The 17,583-nt window shown below is 41.1% G+C and overlaps 2 protein-coding genes across 9 annotated transcripts in view; one reads left to right on the forward strand and one right to left on the reverse strand.

Moving 5' to 3' along the window:
* The window catches only part of CDK17 (cyclin dependent kinase 17), a 90,353-nt gene extending 86,726 nt beyond the window's left edge, over positions 1-3,627 (reverse strand). For 2 of the 4 annotated variants that reach the window (XM_012569108.5, XM_012569106.5), the window contains exon 1: positions 3,486-3,627. The gene's annotated coding sequence lies outside the window, so the exon portion shown is untranslated. Of the gene's footprint in view, positions 1-2,748; positions 3,322-3,485 lie in introns of those variants that run through there. The other 2 variants (XM_012569107.5, XM_012569109.5) reach the window with 2 other exon arrangements.
* A 48-nt stretch (positions 3,628-3,675) lies between these two features.
* On the forward strand, positions 3,676-14,893 carry LOC115492672 (uncharacterized). 5 transcript variants are annotated; one of them, XR_012053492.1, is made up of 3 exons: positions 3,676-4,302; positions 9,943-11,187; positions 14,235-14,893. XR_012053492.1 is itself a non-coding variant. In XM_030261778.4 (2 exons), exons 1-2 carry the CDS (start codon positions 3,676-3,678, stop codon positions 14,613-14,615), a joined length of 1,008 nt encoding a protein of 335 aa, XP_030117638.4. In that variant the 3' UTR covers positions 14,616-14,893. The 5 variants fall into 5 exon arrangements, 1 of the variants encoding a protein (XP_030117638.4); XR_012053493.1 differs by having other exon boundaries at positions 9,943-10,081; XR_012053491.1 differs by having other exon boundaries at positions 3,676-11,187.
* The last annotated feature ends 2,690 nt before the right edge of the window (positions 14,894-17,583 follow it).

The following is a 17,583-nucleotide window of genomic DNA, read 5'->3' on the forward strand; positions in this document are numbered from 1 at the left end:
TTCCTTTCCCAATGTTCTCATGCTCCAAGTTGGCAAATCAGCTCAAGTACAGGTCTTGTTTATTCCTCGTGACTATCAGTGGTTTAAACTGCTGTTTGTACATGTTCTAATTAGCCAGTTCGACTAAACTCTTGACAGTTGACATCACTGCTCAAAGAAGTTCAGGAAACTAACAACTCTAGAAGAATTGCGAATCCACTGAGTTAGTAAAGAATGAGTATCTATGAATTTGTAGTCAATAGAGAATTATAAAAAGTCATTTTTCCAAACAAGCATTAACTTTCACTCTTTTTCAGATAAAAGCTGACAAAAGTGCATCATGACTATTCACAAAATACACAATACACAAAATACATCCCATCCCACTAGTGGGTGTTCCTGGAAAAAGCCTTGTTTCATGGGGAAAAACATTACCAGAGCCCAAAAGGAATAAATAACAGGATATAAAATATCCAGAAAGTTTTAAAAGGCCCTTAGGCCTAGACTTATTTTTAAAAAGCAAATTGTTGTCTAGTGAATAAATTAAGTAAATATAAAATGCTTTTACCCCTATCATCCAAGTTGCTACATCAGTATGTGAACAGGCACCAAAAAAAACCCCAAATTCCAGTTCTTACACTCAGAAGACAAAAGCCATTGCTATAATTATGTGCATCACAAAATCAGGCAGTGACTGCTAACAATACACTGATTTAGTCTGTTCTTTAGATGTGAACTATAACTGTCATATAAACACTTGGCATTTTAAAAGCATTTTTACATGCTAAAGTTGTGGTGTATTACATAAAATTCTGAACTGCTACGATTACAGTGGTGTCCAGCTGCCTCACCACAAGGCTTGCTGCAGAAATAAAAAAAAGAGTAAGCATTAGAAAGCATGCAGCTAAAAAGTTAAGATATCTGTAACTTAAGAACTGTAAGCCACTTTTAGCGAGTTTATGCTAGAAAAGCTTTATAATACTTGAGCTTGATTTTTAAATATGATCTTGTTCATTTTCACATTATAACATATAATGCATTCAATAAATACACAACTAGTATATACAACTTTTAAAAATACAGCTCATTAGCTTTCTTGGACAAAAAATAAAAACTGATTTGTACTTGGAATATTAAGAGCTCCCACTTAACATGAAAAGAGGGTCAAGAGCAAACTCATAGAAAGATTTTAATGTAGACTGCTCAATGAACCAGACTTCAACAAAGCTTTTCCCAACTGCACTTTTTAGGTGCAATTACTCAAATATACTGCTGGACCAAAACTTATTAAGGTGAACATAACATTTTTTTTTTTCCTAGCAGCAGGTAGTCATTTAAGAAATTACAAGACTTGTATGTTACTAGGCCATTCAAAAAATTCTGCATCGTTTTACTGTAAGAGCTCCACATCATAACAGTAACATATGCAGACTGAGCATCTTACCCTCCCTGCCATAAACTGTACCATATTTACACACTGCAGTGTTAGGCAGAAATTGAAGCCAGAGCCATTCAGGGGAAATATACAGTCATGATATGTTTCTCAATTTAAATTATATTTGCAATTATAAATTAGGTATTTCACTAAACGCTAGTGGCATTTTACATATTAAAAAGATTAATTAATGCACTACATTCTTAGCCAAGCCTAAAATAAATGACTCCCCATATTCAAACTATAATTTGCTTCAGACAACATGGGCTTTAATTTGCAAACTCTTCAGTACGGATGTAGGAAGAACCCACCTCATGATTTGTGTAGAGCTCCATCCTGGGTAAACACACAGTTACAAAGCACAATATGCAAATAAAAGGTATGAAGCTCATTGCGTTATCCTTCCTAAAGATTTTTGCAAGTCAGAATCATTTTTGTCAAAGCAGTATTTAAATTATGACAGAAAAAAAAAAAAAAGCTTTCATCTTTCTAATTTAAGTGGCCTTTTTAATGCCAAGTTAACATTATAATGGTTTATCTATGTTGGAGAATTAAATTCAGTTTTTTCTTTTAAGCACAAACAATTTTAAAGGAAAATTTTCACCATGTATTCAAACATGTGATTTTATGTTTTCCTATCTGTTACTTCTACATTAATTATTCAACACAAGCCTCTCTCATGTCACTTACAAAAGTGCAGCTGTAAATAACAAGAGCTGTGTGCAAATATACAGAATTCTTATAACAAAGCAATATGGCAATTTCTTCTAAAGCACATAAAGTACCAGATCACCTATTTCCTTTTTTCCCCAATTCTAATAAGAAAAACAAATCTGAATTTGGTACTAATTTTATAAATGTTTTCTTCTCAGTATTTAACCTTTGGTGATACAGCTTCCAGTTCAATTAATAAAATAAAAAAGTGGGGGGGGGAGAAGTAATGGAAGAACGTCAAACCAGGCTTGCTCTTGTATCTGTACCGCAATACCCACAAGAATGTTGCTATTGATCTTCTGTTAAATTACAAAAGAACAGAAAATTTTCACCAAAATATATACAAAAGAAAAAAAGGAAATTGATGCTTTTTAAATCTCTGAGTTTGGATTATAAATCAGCCCCGTTTTGCTTTTAACACTGTTAGCAACCATTAGCAAAGTGCCAAAGACAGCAATGAGTTTAGAACTAGAGCAGCTACCAAAATTGTTGCAGGAGAGACAAAGGGGATCAAGGTCAGCATTCTTCTAGCGCAGCAGCTAATCCACTCCTATGAACATCGTATTGGCACGGGTAGGCGCAATAAATTTGCAAGAAATATAAAATATACATGATCCCACCTGATTTTCCCCGTCCTTTCGAGAGAACCATTTTGCTCTCACTGGTCTCAAGCCATTACATATCTGAGCGAGGAAGGGGAGGGAGGAGTTAACAGAAGTTCAGGGTCAGACAATGTTCACGTATCCTGTCACCTTCTAACTCAAACCTCAGAGCAGAAGAACTCTTATGCCACGCACTGAAACCTACATATTTTGGGTGTGTGTGTGGGGGGAGACCTGCAATAGGAGCGATGTGTCATACGTGCGGAGGCTGCGAGGAGAAGAGCTGTCAGGAGAACGCTGCCTCTCGCTTGAAGAGGAGGAGGCGGTGGGGAAAGGCCGGTGACGAACGCAGGATCACCAAAAAATCCGGCAGTGCTCAGGGGCTGCCATCCCCGGCTCACCCCTCCGGCCGGGCTTCGCTCGGCTCCCCTGGCACAGGGCTCAGCCTCTCGGAGCTGCCCCCAGCCCCTGCGGAGCCGCTCCCAGCCGCCACCGGGCAGCGGAAATCCCCCGCAGCCCGGCCCGACCCTGCCCGGGGGCGCCGAGCGGCGCTCCCCGCGCCCGGGGCTCTCCGGCAGTCCCCGGCCCTCAGGCGGGGCGCTCTCCCACCACCACCAGCACTTCCCCCCTGCTCCGGGGCCGCGCTGTCAGCGCACCCCCCGCGACGTCCCACGCACCGCAGGCCGAGAGCCAACAGCCGCCGCGAGCAGGACCCGCACCCCTGGGCCGGGAGACAATGAGCAGCCACAACTCACCAGCAGCACCGGCGCTTCGCGGGTCCGGGGGCGGTTCCTTTGCCCCTTCTCCTTCCCCTTCTCCTCCGCCTAGGAGCGGTATCCGGCCGCCGGGAGCCGAAACCCCCCTCCCCTCGTCGCCCGAGAGCCTTCGCCGGACCGCCGGTCGCGCTCCCTCCCCGAGGAAAGTCACTTTATTCCCCGTTCCAACATGGCTGCTCCCCCCGCCGCCGCCACCGTAGCAGCAGCTTTCTCCTCGCCGCGGCTCCCCGCCGCCGCCACCGGAGAGCGGCCGCAGGCCGTGCTCGGGAGCCGCCCGGCCGGCCGCTGGCGGTGCCGAGAGCGTCAGCCGAGCCGGGCCGCGGGGGTGTGCGAGGAAGGGGCAAGCCGAGGCGAGCCGGGCTGGGCTGCGCGTCCCCGCTGCGGGCTGACGCCTCCGCCCGCTCGCACTGAGCCAGCCCCGCCGGCTCCGGGCGCAGGAGGGGCCGGGGGGACGCCCGTGCGCCGGCGACACCTGGCGGCCGGGGCGGCCCCGGCTGAGCCGGCGGCTGCGCGGGGAGCGGGGGGGTCAGGGCGGAGCGCGGGGAATGCCCCGAGCGGCGGCGCGGGGAGCGGGGGCTGCCGCAGTGCTTTTCTGGGCCGCCCGCCCCGCTGCGGGGGAGCCCGGCCGCGCCGAGCCGAGTGGGGCGCTGCTGCGGCTCGCCGATCCTCCAGCGGCCCTGCGCGGCCGCCTCCTTCCGCGGGAGGAAGTGGGTCTCAGCGGCAGAGGCTCCCAGGAAGCCGCCCCGGGGCCCTGCGTGCTGCTGGCCGTCCGAGGGGTCTCCCCGAGCCGTTTCGAGTGGGTAGAAAAGGGGCGTTGGCGCTCTTCATTTTACCGGTTCCTTGGCAGCGTTTCCTCTTGGGTTTGCGGGGCGATTTAGCTCATCTCTGAGGCATCCCCCTGCTCCCCCTTCCTACGGCTGGCACATTAGTAACCGAAGTTCAGGGAAGCCGGGTGTCTCATTAGATCAATTTCTAATTCATGTTTCCCGTATTTATTCTTGTGATGTTTTCTTTCCTTTGTCTCCTGCATTCAACGGTGCCTGTACCATCCCCCATGTCCTCCTTGTGATCGTTCTGACAGCGCCAACCACGCTGCCTTCCTGCGCTTAGAATCTTTTTTCCCCTCAAAGTGATCTAGTCTGTGTTTCCTCACTTCTCAGCCCTTTCCAGCCCTAAATTTCTTAGGCTTTGTGTGTGACTGAATGAGACCTAGAAGGTGAAAGCTAGCTTGGTGAAAGCCAGCTGTTCTGTACTGTTTTTTCACATTTCCATCACACAAAGAACAAGATCTGTCAGGAGGGCCAAATCTGAGCTGATTTTAGTGACATGATTTTGAACTTAAAGTACCAGGGCATAGGTCGCTTGGGCCAGAATTTGGAAAATGGGTTGCTTTTTTTCCCTTTGGCCATCTGCTTATCCTTGCTGCCTAGCTGCTCTCTTGCTTTTGTCAGTTCAAATTCGGTGTCACAGGGCCTTTTCCCATCTTCATGCAGCCCAGGGTCTGCATGTGGGTCTCAGCTTCCCCACACTCCTTGTGGATGCTGAGTGAGGCCAAAACTGCTTCATTCTGCAGGCACGTCTGTACTTTGCTGTGTCTAGGTGGAGACTAGAGAACATTTTCATTTGCAGCAGTAAGCCCCTGATCTTAAGAAACTCTGTGCAGCTTATTCAAGCCAGGCCTTCTCCACAGTAGGGCCAAGCGGGAGCTGCCTTCACAGGAGCAGTGCCAGCTGAAAATTCCCCTGCTTCCAGCTCTGTTGACCCTTCCAACAGCACAAGCAAACCAGAACACAGACAAGTATGTTTCCCAGTAAACAGAAATCAATTGCTCTTGCCTAAAAAAGGAGTGCAAACATGAAACCACTTCTTAAATGCAGAGAAATTCACTTTGCTTGTGCTGATGGAAATTTCTAGTGAAATCGGTTTACGATAAAAAGAAGTAAATATGACTCAGAAACAAACGTTCTGTTTATACAGACTAAACATGATTACCGTGGTATTTTTGCATGTTTTCAAGATGTAGGATAGCTACCTTACATTTGCAAAACTTGTGGGATTTTTAATAACACAGAGAAAGCAGACACTCAAGCTTTGAACTTTCTGGTAATGCAAAGATACCCCTTACAGATCTCCTTTAAAGCTCAGGACCTACCAGTTCCTGCTAGACCTACCAGTTCTCCTGATCTTTGAATGCTAAGTAGATGATGTATGTTTTGTTTTATCTCATTCAATTTGAAGGCTATTTTGGGTATGTAGTAACATTAGAAATGATAGTGTGCAAGTTTATTATGTGCATGGTTTGTAAAACAAGTTTCTGAGACAGCACAGTAAGGAGTGCAGCATGTCCATTTATTGCAGCACATCCAAGTAAATGCTGTTCCGAAGTACAGAGAGAACGTGGGTTAGAAGTTTATGAAGCCGTGTTTTTATATATTAAAAATATCAGTAAAATATGTTCATTTTACTTGATTCGTAAGTCTGCTGTTGATACTTCTGTTATTACAGGAAAAGAAATTATTACAAATAAAGGAAGAAACTAAAAAAAAATGAGCAGTTGAGTCACTCAAGAAATAAGGGGGATCAAGACTGATCACAGTGTAATTGGAGTATTTTAGGGTTTTCCACTTGTAATGGGGAGAATAATGAATTTTTAAGAGGGAAGAACACTTGATATCCATTTGGCCTTTGTATCTGTCACTACCTCATGACCTCAAATGAAGATTTTCACATCTGGGCAAAAAACAGTGCTGAAGGAAGACAGTGACAGGCTTAAGTTTGAAATGTAGGCACTGGTTTTGATTGATTTATCCCATGAGTCTAGTTTTATAACTATAGCTATTGATTTGTTTTATTATTTAGAGGATTATGTAGCAATCAATCATATTTCCATCTAGCTAACCATGATTATTAATATTTTAAACTAGTTTTAAGATGGATTGGCTGGTGAGCGCAATAGGTCTTCTCTCTAACCCAGCGAGAATAGAATACACCCAGGTCACATGGAATGAATTATTGCCACTGGACAATTTGATGAAATCTACATCAGCCATTAGAATCTAAATCCATCAGTAGGAATACAGTGCTGTCAGGGGACTGAGATTTCCTGCTTTGAAAATGAACATTTGACTTTACCTCTACATTTCTTCAATGAAAGTATATAGTTATTTTGTGACAGTAAAAGTATGGGAGCTAAATCAGTGGAGTTCATATAACGGTAGATGGAAACCCTACAGAAATATGCATTTTTAACACAATGTACATGGAAAGCAGTTACTTCCCTGCCAAGAGGCAAGCTCAAGATTCTTTGTCACTGCATCAGGAGTCAGCGACCTCGCAATCAGCGGCAGTGTGGGAAAGCATTGTGCTAAACTACAAGGGATGTGTTCGTTTGCAGGGGAAGGACTGAAAGCCTTGGCAGGTTATTAAAAGAGGAAGTGGTTTCCAAATACAATATTCTGTTTTGAAATGCAATTGTTTTTTCTATTGGATGCCAAAAAATTCTGAAGAATGCAATATCCTCTAACTAATTGTATCTGTGCTCTGAGAAAAGAAACAGGGCTATTGTTCTCCTCACAGCATGAGCTATTTATATGTTAGTCTGTGTAGCACTCCTTTCTGTAATGATTGTCTTCCACCTACGCAAAACTCCAATCCATTTAAAATAATCAAATTAAGACAGTTTCTTGCTTTCTTACATCAAGCTGCTATTCATATAAAGTGTTTTCTAGGTTACTTGGATTTAGTACAAGGCCTCTAGGCTAAATACAATACAATTCTATTACCTCACTGGACCAAACCCCTTCCTTTCTGATGAATGTAAGCAGGAAGCAGTAACACGAAGGAGGTACCCCTTGAAAGAAGCAAAAAGGGGTATACTTCTGCTAAGAAGAGCTGTAGCCATTTCTACCATGATTTCTCTAACTGGGAGCTGGTCATTGTTTTAGTTGCACTTTGCTTTAGCTGTGTATATTTCCACATAGGCACATTGTGGAAAGTTACTATTTGTTCTTGTAAACCTCGTTTTTGGCAAGCAGGAAAGAGTTATCAAAGTGAAAATAGTAGGGGATTATCTACATTATCTACATTTGAGATTTTCATTTGCATAGCTATACAGGTGTTTGGAGACTGATTAAGTGCTGCAGAAATTACCAGAAGACTAAGCACATTACCTGTGCTTCTTTCCTATCACAACATTATCATTTTTTAGCATATAAATATTTGTAATGTATGACATGATATATACATATGACATATTGTCACTGTTTTCTTCCTCTATATTGCTAAACCTTTTAATTCCTATATGTAACATCACAATATCCTGTCACAATGCTACTTAAATACTGTTTCTCATTTCCTCACACCTTGCATATCTAAATTTTGAAGAATATTTATCAGTCATGTAGATAATGATTTCAGTATCTTTACAATATCAGAATTGATGCTTTTATTTATACCTGGCATTTGTGTATCTACCAGTTGTGTATATTGTTTTGATCTGGAGCACTGTTTAAGTGGAAAATCTAGTTTCATTGCTTTTTTTTTTTCTTGACTGTTTTCTTCTTCCAGATGGAGATTCCTCCAGGTAATGTAAATGAAGTCTTTCCACTGGCTTCAGCAAGAGTCAGTTTACTCCTTGTAGAAGGAAGTTAATAGCATGGAGACAGCCCCTTTTTGTACAGTTCTGCCTGGGTTTGCGAACAAACACTAGACACTCCTTTATTTCTCTACTACTGCTCTGAAAGACAGGAAGGACATCCTGCTTTTCAAAACAAAAGATACTAAGCCTACTTCAACTAGGTCAATTACCATACTCAGATAGAAAATGGTGAGGTATTTTCTGTAAATTGTCTAAAAAATGAGGCTTGTGTCTTGGACAATACATCACTATAAAACTCTAGCCTAGTGAAATATTTGGTTTGTTTTTTTATATTTTGTGTTGGAGACTAAAGGTAGTGAGCAATGAAGGTCTGCAGATAATGAGAACTGGTCACATGTATGTGCACACCTCTGCTGCTTGTGCCTTTCAGGTACCATTCTGGGATACTATTCTCTATGAAACAGAAATCTGAAATGGCAGGGGAAGAGGCTCCTATTCTTCTCTATTTCTTTTATGCAGGTTCAGTGTCTCAGACAGAATAGCTTCTTCATGGCAAGTAAATTGCTTCACAGAAAGTCATTATTCACTGAATTGATTAGAAATGCCATCAGTGAGTCCCAGAACCTTTGTATCATTGCCAATTCAAACTACTTAGTGGATTTGAAATTAAAGCACAAAATACACAGAGACTCCTCCAGTTACAAGACTGTAGGTGTCAAACATCTTGGTTTTTCCTTATTGTAATGGTTGCTCTCTCCAGAGTGTTTCGGGACTTAAATGAAATTATTTTCAGTCATGACAGCTGGTTACTTTCCTGTAATACTGTTACATAAAACTTAAGTTTGTTCTAGCAAAGATGGTAGCTGTTCCAGTGAAGATGAAACCAGATCATTCTCAAATTTCTCTTTTTAATACTGGACAGGAAGGTGTAGAGAGACATGGGAATAAAAGAAGTGTGAGCAGAACTAAGATCCAACTTAGAGTATCAGAAAAGGCACATGAAAACAGAACCAGTGTGCATAGTGAATGCTGGAAACAAAATGAGACACAGGAAGTCTGGGGATAGAATGAAATGAGCTGAGGGAAACATAGGCTACCACAGCAAGAACTGAGTGCCCATACAGAAAACCCATTGTTTTCTGTGCCACAGGTATATGATATATTGTTCATGTGCAGAGACTTCCTTATATATTCTGGAGATCCCTGTACATGCTCAGATCAACTATATTTTGGAGTTTTTTGTGCACTGGCAACTGGTTGCCTGACTACTTTGAAATTTATAATGGCAGCTTTTGAGATGACAGTAGGAGATAACATTTGCAAAACAAGCACTACAGATAGAGAAGGGGAACAGGAGGAGAACTGGGATGGATGAAACAGAATGCAAGAGAGAAGATATGGAAAAAAAATTCAGGAAATTAGGAAGTAAGTAGATGTAGTGCTTTATCTGTGAGTCTAGGCCAAAGGCTTTTACTGTTTTGTAATCTTAACAACACTAACTATGCAGGGGAGATAGGTAGAATTGAGATGTTATTTTTTAACTGACTCAGCTAGTTGCCTTACCCTTCTGCAGAAAGTTGTTACACCCCGAGGGAGAGGAGACAGAACCATACCTATTTCCCTGTATAGTGTGACAAGTAGCTTTAACCACCAGCGAGGACATAGAGGCAGGTGAGTCAGATGCCTGTAGTTTCTTCTGACACACCTCCTAGGGAGGGTACCCTCTGGCGCATGGGAGGGACAAAGTGCTGAGGTCTGTAATAAATTTTTTAATTGCAACAGCTAGATCAGTCAGGCTTTTCTTAACTAATTTTTGCTGTCCTATGAATCTTGCTTTAGGCAGCCATGTATGTATTTATATGGTGGTGTTAGAATTGGAAGACTCCATCCAAGTGAGAGAGAAAAAAGGGTGGCATAAGACCAGAAGAATATAGATGACAGCTCCTATCTGCTCATTGAAAGAAATGCTTCCTCTTAGGTAACAGTGATAAATTTTACATAGCTACATGTGCATTTAAGGTTGAATAAGACAATTGATTAAAATTATATGGAACCTATAGACTTTTTCTGACACTGAAAATAGCAAAGTGCATCTTCAAATGAGGTTAATAATTTCTACAGTTGTAAGGATAAAAAAAAAGAAGACGCCACTCATAAATTCCAAGCGATTTAAGTATGGAATTCCTCACCAATTTCTTTTTGTGTAGCTGCTTGCTTTGCCAAATTGCTGATTGATCAACTAAACTATTCTCTAAGTCAAGCACAGCATTTTTCAAGTTCTGTTTCATCACAGTATAAAATAATTAGAGCTATAAACAAAAAAGAAGCAGGAATGCCACAGTCCCCCACATATCTATTAGTTGTCATCTGTGGAGTCTAACTGTTACACAGAAGCATGTTAAAATTAAATGGTGAGATTTATTTAACATACTTATTTGTTCTTTCTTTACTTTACCATTCTTCATTTCAAATCTCTTTTCTTCACAACATGGCATATTCCTGGCCATGCAGATACTTATACTCCCAGTAAATTACTGCACAATTATACTTACTTTATAAAAACAAACAAAAATTCAGTTGGAATTCAGTTGGAGCTTCTGTAGCCACTACATGCATGGCTTTAGAATTAGTTAAGTATTTTGCAGGACAGATAGTAATTTATATCAGTTTATAGACCATACAGAATTTAGGATAAATGTCTAGTAGAAATTAAAACAAAAAAAAAAAAAAAAAAGAGGAGGTAACTATGTACTTGAAATTCTATATTGGTGTGATTTAATCTTTTAATCTCATTAGCTTCATTCAATATTTTGTTTTGAAATATTAATTTACCTTTTTTATAATTCATTAAAACAGTTTATTTTGCCCACCAATAGGCTCTCCATAGAAACAGTTGTATCTTAGTAACATACCAAGAATACAGATCACAGAATGCACTGCATTTGTATATACTGCCCTTAAAGACCCATTTCTAGTTGTTATAAGGGAAGGAGAGAGTTTCCTTTCTGCAATTGTAGCAAACACAGCACTTCAATACAACAATTCGGTGCTTCCTAGGTTGATCTCCTTACACATGAGATACAGGTAATTTCTGCCTCTTATGCCTTGCCCTTCATAGGATCATGTCAGCAAAGATGTCAGACACCTGTCCTTTATAGCTGGGGGTTTATTTTTTTGGTTTTGTTTTAATTGGATGCTAGTTGATGAAGTGTGTGAATAATTCTTGCTTTTGACCCTTGTCAGCTAAATTCAAAACTGTTTCTACTACTGCTTCTGTTTGTTTGGATTTTTTTTTCAGTAGCAGGTCCTACTACATAGAAAAATTTTGAAAATTGTTTTGCTGGTATCACCTTGTGTGGATCTGTAGCTGCTCTGTATGGCACTCCTTTTCTACACTCCAGATGACTCTAGCTTTACCAGCTCTCTTCTCATTGTGTTGCCTCTCTCCTTTCTGCTCTTCCATGCTTGCTGTAGGGCGGCTGTTTGTCCTCTGGCACCTTTGTTCTCTCTGTCCCTCACAAAGCTGAAGTGATCCAAGGGAATGGTTACGATGACATTTGAGCTTCTCTGCAGCAATGTGTTGATATTTACACTTAGCTGATTATTGGCAAGTGGAGCACATGACTATATTGTAAAATCTGCTTAGTTTAACCGGCACTTCAGGGGAAAAGAAGCGGGAAGTAGAGTGATGCAGGGGCTATGTGTCGCTCCTTACACAGTTGGTGGGGGCTGTGCCATTACTTTGTCTGGGTGGTACGGGATGAAGTGTGCTTTTCAGCTGACACTCACACTGCTTTGTAGTTATTATTTGCAGCATATTCCCTAGCTTCAAAATAAACCAGGCCATTTAATGCTAGGGTAGAGAGGAGGGTGTCCTAACCCCAGCCCTCCTCACCTTAAAAGAAGCTTTTAAGATGTCAAGCAAAGAACATCCCATCCCAGGTTTTGATTAAGGAAAAGAGTAGTTACCAGCTTTGGTCTCAGGCACAGACTAAATGAGGGAATGAAGGCAGAGGCATGATACCTCTTGTCTCAGCACACAGTTATTAAAAGAACATGTCTGGAGGAAAAAAAGAGGCCCAGGAACCCAGAGAAACCAGACAGATTTAACAAGAATTTCTCTTACCCTCTGTGTGGGGAGGCAGAGGGAAAGCATCTTGCTGAAACATGGTTTCAGAAATTTTATATTTGTGTGGTTAATCTAAATTTGCAGCAGTAGCAAGTGAGCTATTTCAGAATACAAAATGGGGACACTGGGAGGGGTCTTTTTTTTGTTTCGTTTCAAGGAAATGTTAGGATATTGTGAACTGCTAGTTACTTTCTAGGAGGCTGAAGTATAGAAAAGAAGCAGCAGAGCTTTGGAAGTAGTGGGGCTTTGACACCCCTCTCTACCAACCTGTATATGCTCACCTAACTCTAGAGATACTCTTTTCTCACTTCTTTTTGGCTATGGTATCTTCATGCTCATGTCTCAGTCAGCTGTTGGTCCTCATTCTACAGCTTGCATAATTTTTGCAGCCACAGGTCACTTCCTGCATCTTCCACGTGGGTGGAAATGGGGCAGGCCAGGGACCTTTTCCAAGATGAGAATGGGTGGGAAAAAGAATATAGAGAATAGAATAGAAGAGCAAGAATGTTGATATTTTTGTATTGATTGATATTCTTGTATTGATACCTTGTATTGATTTCAATATCACCTGCAGTGATATTGAAAGGTGGTCTGTATGGAGGGAAGAGATTCAGCCTAAAGCAGCTGATCTTCTCTCCTAGGCCCTAGCAGAACCTGCAGATTGCTCCCTCATTAGCTGTCAAAGAAGGCTGTGTCCACAGTAGCAGTTAGTTTCAAAGCAACAGCGTGCTTTGGGGTAAAATCTTGTCATTATCTCCACTTAGCATGTGTTGTTTCAGTTCCCAAAGTGGTTTTGGTGCATACAAACCAAATTCCTTCAGGAGGAAATGAAAACAGAAGCTCTGTTTCCAATCTGCTCCACATGCACCCTAGTGCTAATGGGGACAAGAAGTTCCAAAATAACATGTAAGCTGCATCATCACAAGGTCTTCTAGGACATACCTAACACTTCTTCTCAGAAAGCTTTGAAACACATGTATAGCGGAGGTGTTTGGCTCCAGTGACCAGGCTAAATATAATCTAGAATAAACCCCCAAAACGCATATAATGGAAAAATGAGGTGTCTTAGTATCAACTATTTCATTCTACCAATCCAGTCCTTATGTGCTGAATTAATTTCTTCTGAAAATACTGCTTACTTTTTCTATACCTTAAGCTGGCTTTGGGAAATGCCAAATTTAACCTAAATATGTACCTAGAATGTTTCTCGTATCTGGCAATGGGTGCCCACACAATTATATATGTTAGCCCTTTAATCACTAAAGACAGCTCTCTAACCACTATTAAAGAGCTAATGTTGGTCATCTTAACTTGAATGAAAGACATAAAGCAGAACCTGCCAGCAATCACAATAGTAGGTATGCTGGTACTGTAGCTAAGGATATAGGGAGAGTTGTGGAATTGTATCCCAGGGTGGGTAAAGGCACATAGGCTGAAAACTGCACTCAGTAAGATGCCTACTCACCAAAACAAAAAAAGGCAGACATAGCTGAGTGAATAACAGTGACAATGTCGTTCTCTCCTGAATGGAAACTACTATGTGCCTGCTATGAGGGTAGAAGAAACCAGTGTTTAAGCCAGAATGATGAAAGATGTAACAGTCTACATTTACCAATATAATTACAAAATTATATAAATTCTTAACTGTTGTATTGTCTTCTCCCCCCCCCTCCCCCCCCACTTTTCCTATGATTTCCATTTATTTATGAGCTTCTTTATTTGCATAGCTCAGTGGCAGCACTGATGTAAGCGTCTGCAAGTACCCGGTGCTCTGTGCTGCTATTGTCACTTACAGTCAAGATTTAGTTACAGCTGCTCCCAGAAGCCATAATGTGCCCTCATCCCTCACATATCCTACTGTGAATTGAAAACATGTTCTAACAACATCTTATGAAACGACATGCAAAATTATGGAGATAAGCTTTTCAGATGGAAAATTTTAGTGTTCTTTAAGAATCTGTAATTTGTACAGTTTAATCTTTTTTTTTTTTTGCCATGTCAGATAAACCTAGACATTCTGCTCTCAGATGATAGCATGTTTGGAGATATGAGAGAAACAGGGAGCTGCTGGAACATATTGCAGAAGCCTAAAGCACTTAGCAACAGAGAAAGTGTGGGCTGCAACGACAGAAGCCAGAATGTGGAAACAAGTGACATCGAGGCGGCTGTTTGGGAAAGAAGAGCTTTTACTTTGTTTATAATTTCAGTAATTCTAAAGAACTTGGCAGTGTGGGAGGTCACTGCAGTCTCTGACTCTGCACATATCCTTTTCTGTGTGCCTGTTTTTCAAATGCCTATGATAATTATTACCAAGAGTGCTGGATGTTCTAATTTCCTTTTGTATGCTTTTGTATTTCCCGTTTCTCAAAAACTAGAGAAGTAAAATTAATGTATTTGTTTTGCATCAGTTTATTCTATTCATACTCATGTGGCAGGCACTGTGAATAGTTTTTTAAATGATAATGATAATGTCTTCTGGAGTGATGCAATCATTTACCATGATGCTTTTTAGCGCTTTGCACTAGAACATCCTGATAGTGTGCACTAATGGTATTGTGGATTTCAAATAACTGCTAAAGAAAAGATGCCTGAAGTGTTGAACAGGGTAAATTGAGTTGAGATAAAATAAAAATTTTTCTGACATGAGAGTGACTTTTACAAGGGCATTCAGAAATCAGTGCATTTCTAAGTTCTGCAGGTACTACTGAGGTAGAAATTATCTGGAGAACTTCACTCACCACTTACTGGGGATTGTTTTACCTAATGCATATGCACCTGTAAATGCCAAAATCTTCTTTCCTCTGAAAACTTATTGTGCACATTAAGTGCAGGGGCTGCACAGCTCTAGGGTTGAAAAAAAAGGCCTTAGGCAACACAGGACACTTAAGGAACTTGGAAACCTTACCATAATTATTGCATTTTGTATTTAATGAAGGTTGAACTAGCCATTAGCTTGTATTTTCTTTTTTCTCTTTATAAATATCTCTTGTGGTTTGCATTATTCAGTAATCTAATTGTGTCTACTTTTGAGGTATTACCACTTGAAAATAACAGTCAAAGTAAATGATAGAGATGTACCAAATTATTATAATAGAGGTGCTACAGGAATTCATAGAACAGAAAAAACCACAAGGAGCAAATTTATATAATAATGATGCCTGAGGAACTATTAGTATTGAAGTCTAACAAATTTATCTATTCACTGAATACTACAGTGTTGAATAGCTTCAGGCTACTGTTGATATTTTTTAACTCCACAGGTGACCTGCCATTGGGTAACTGGCCTTTTAATGGGAATTGGATTCAGCCTAACTACTGATATCATTTTGGAAGTAAACTACTGTTTACTTCCAAAATGCTATAGTAATTTCACTTATTAAAATGCAGTAATCACCTCACATTAAATGGCAAATTAAAAAAAAATAGAAAAGTAAAGTAAAATAATTTTTTTTAAATTAACACAAAATGCAGTCACCAGGCCAAAGCTGGGTAACAAATATATTACTGAGAAAGTTAATAAAGTACAGAGACATCCCTGTACATTCTCTGGGCTGTAAGAGAAGTGTAGTGTAGGTGTTACCAAATCATCCAGAATCCAAGAGTGAACCTGAAAAGTCATCCTATGACACAAACAGCAACATCTTCAAGCCTTCCAAAACGCACTGGGACCTTTAACAGCTCACTTATGGAGAGAAGATCATTCTGGTTTGAACCTCCCAAGGTCCCTTTGCTTAGGAACAACCCTGAAAATATGTTTCACCACTTATAGCCTCAGGACAAAGCACTTTTCCTTGAAGATGTTTCCCACAGCTCCCTGTCTGCAAACTTCTCAGGGTCTAAGCGCCAGACTGTCTCTCTCCTTTTTAATGTCTCGCTTCCATATTAATAGCTACAGAGTCCCAGCGAGGAAGTATCACCTGTCAAAGGAGTTTAAAGACCTGAAATTCCAGCACCATTGCTAAAATGTATGCCTTGACTTACTCCCACTTAATGTTTTTTCTTTCTTCTTGCTTTCTTCTTCTATTGCTCTCAGCTGCTGCCTTTCTCTTGTTATAAGCAGGACCATTATCTCTTTATCTCAGATCTCTGTTGTACCCAGCGTACATAATTGCCACCATCAATCCTTAATTCTCTGACTCAGAAAATAGAAGTCAGAGGCTTGAGGGAGCTCCACCTGCGCTGCAGAAATCTGCCAAGGCCCTTCACCTTCCCATTCAGCACTCCCACTCTCTGCCTTCTATTTCAGTTACTGCTCCAAAGAACAGCTCGGATAATGGAAACTGCAGGAGCAGTAAGGTTAGCCACCACACGTGCCTCTGCTAGAAGTCTTAATTTTTAATTTTAAACAGTGCAAAAGCTTTTCCAAAGATAAGAAAAAAAAATCCCTAAACCAATCAACCAGCCCCTTCCCAGCTCCCCCTCCCCACCAAAACACCAAAAAACCACCTTGAGAATTAAGGCTCTTTTCTCTAGAAAATGAGCCTGGAGCTCCCCTTTTAATATCTGAAGACAGCCAGCACTATCAGGCATGGAGCTGGAGCTACATACTAGTCAGTGTTGCTGTTGTCAAAGGTAAGCTTATTCAACTTTAGATCTGCAAAATAGAGGTTAGGGACTAAAGTTGCCACAGCTAACTTTATCCTTTTCTTTGCCCAAAACCCCTGACCACAACAAACATATATGAAAGTGAAAGTATCTCTTTTAGGATTCTGAAGAAGGTATTATTTTTAATTTTTCGTGTATTTTCATCTTCTGTCCAGACTGTCACTATCCTGAGCAACCTCTGGAGATGTACTTGAGAGACCTACTCCCACCAGTGTTAAAGGCATGATTTTTTTTCCTCTTAAGGGAAAACTGGCCTCCTGAGGACTCTACTCTTAAACATCACAGGCACTTAGGATGCTGCAGACCATTTTCCTTTCCTCTCACTTTGTTCTGTCTCTGCCTTCTTGTCCAGTGCTTTCTGTGAATATCTGTATTCTGTCTGGGCTCCCTCCTCTTCTGCCCTGAAAAGAGAATATCAGTCACATGCTCTTGTCCGTCCTGTACAACTATAACAGAAGTACTATCATCTACTATGCTTCCTTCTCCCTGTATGCCAAATACCACATCTTACAACACTTGAGCTTTCCAAGGCAAATCACAGTTTCTGCATCCCATTAACAATAGTCTCTCCCCTTTTGTCATCTCCATGCCTTTACATTCCCAGATACTTCACTCTGTGCACCTGTGGTACTGTGAATTCTGGCCATTAAATGTGCACCCACACTATGCAAAGTAGCACCCGATCAGAAGTACACAGCGTGGTCCCAGATAGATACACTGAGTCTGGAGACAGACTGTGCTGGTAC

The sequence above is a fragment of the Taeniopygia guttata genome, chromosome 1A (genome assembly GCF_048771995.1).
Source record: "Taeniopygia guttata chromosome 1A, bTaeGut7.mat, whole genome shotgun sequence".
Lineage (NCBI taxonomy): Eukaryota > Metazoa > Chordata > Aves > Passeriformes > Estrildidae > Taeniopygia > Taeniopygia guttata.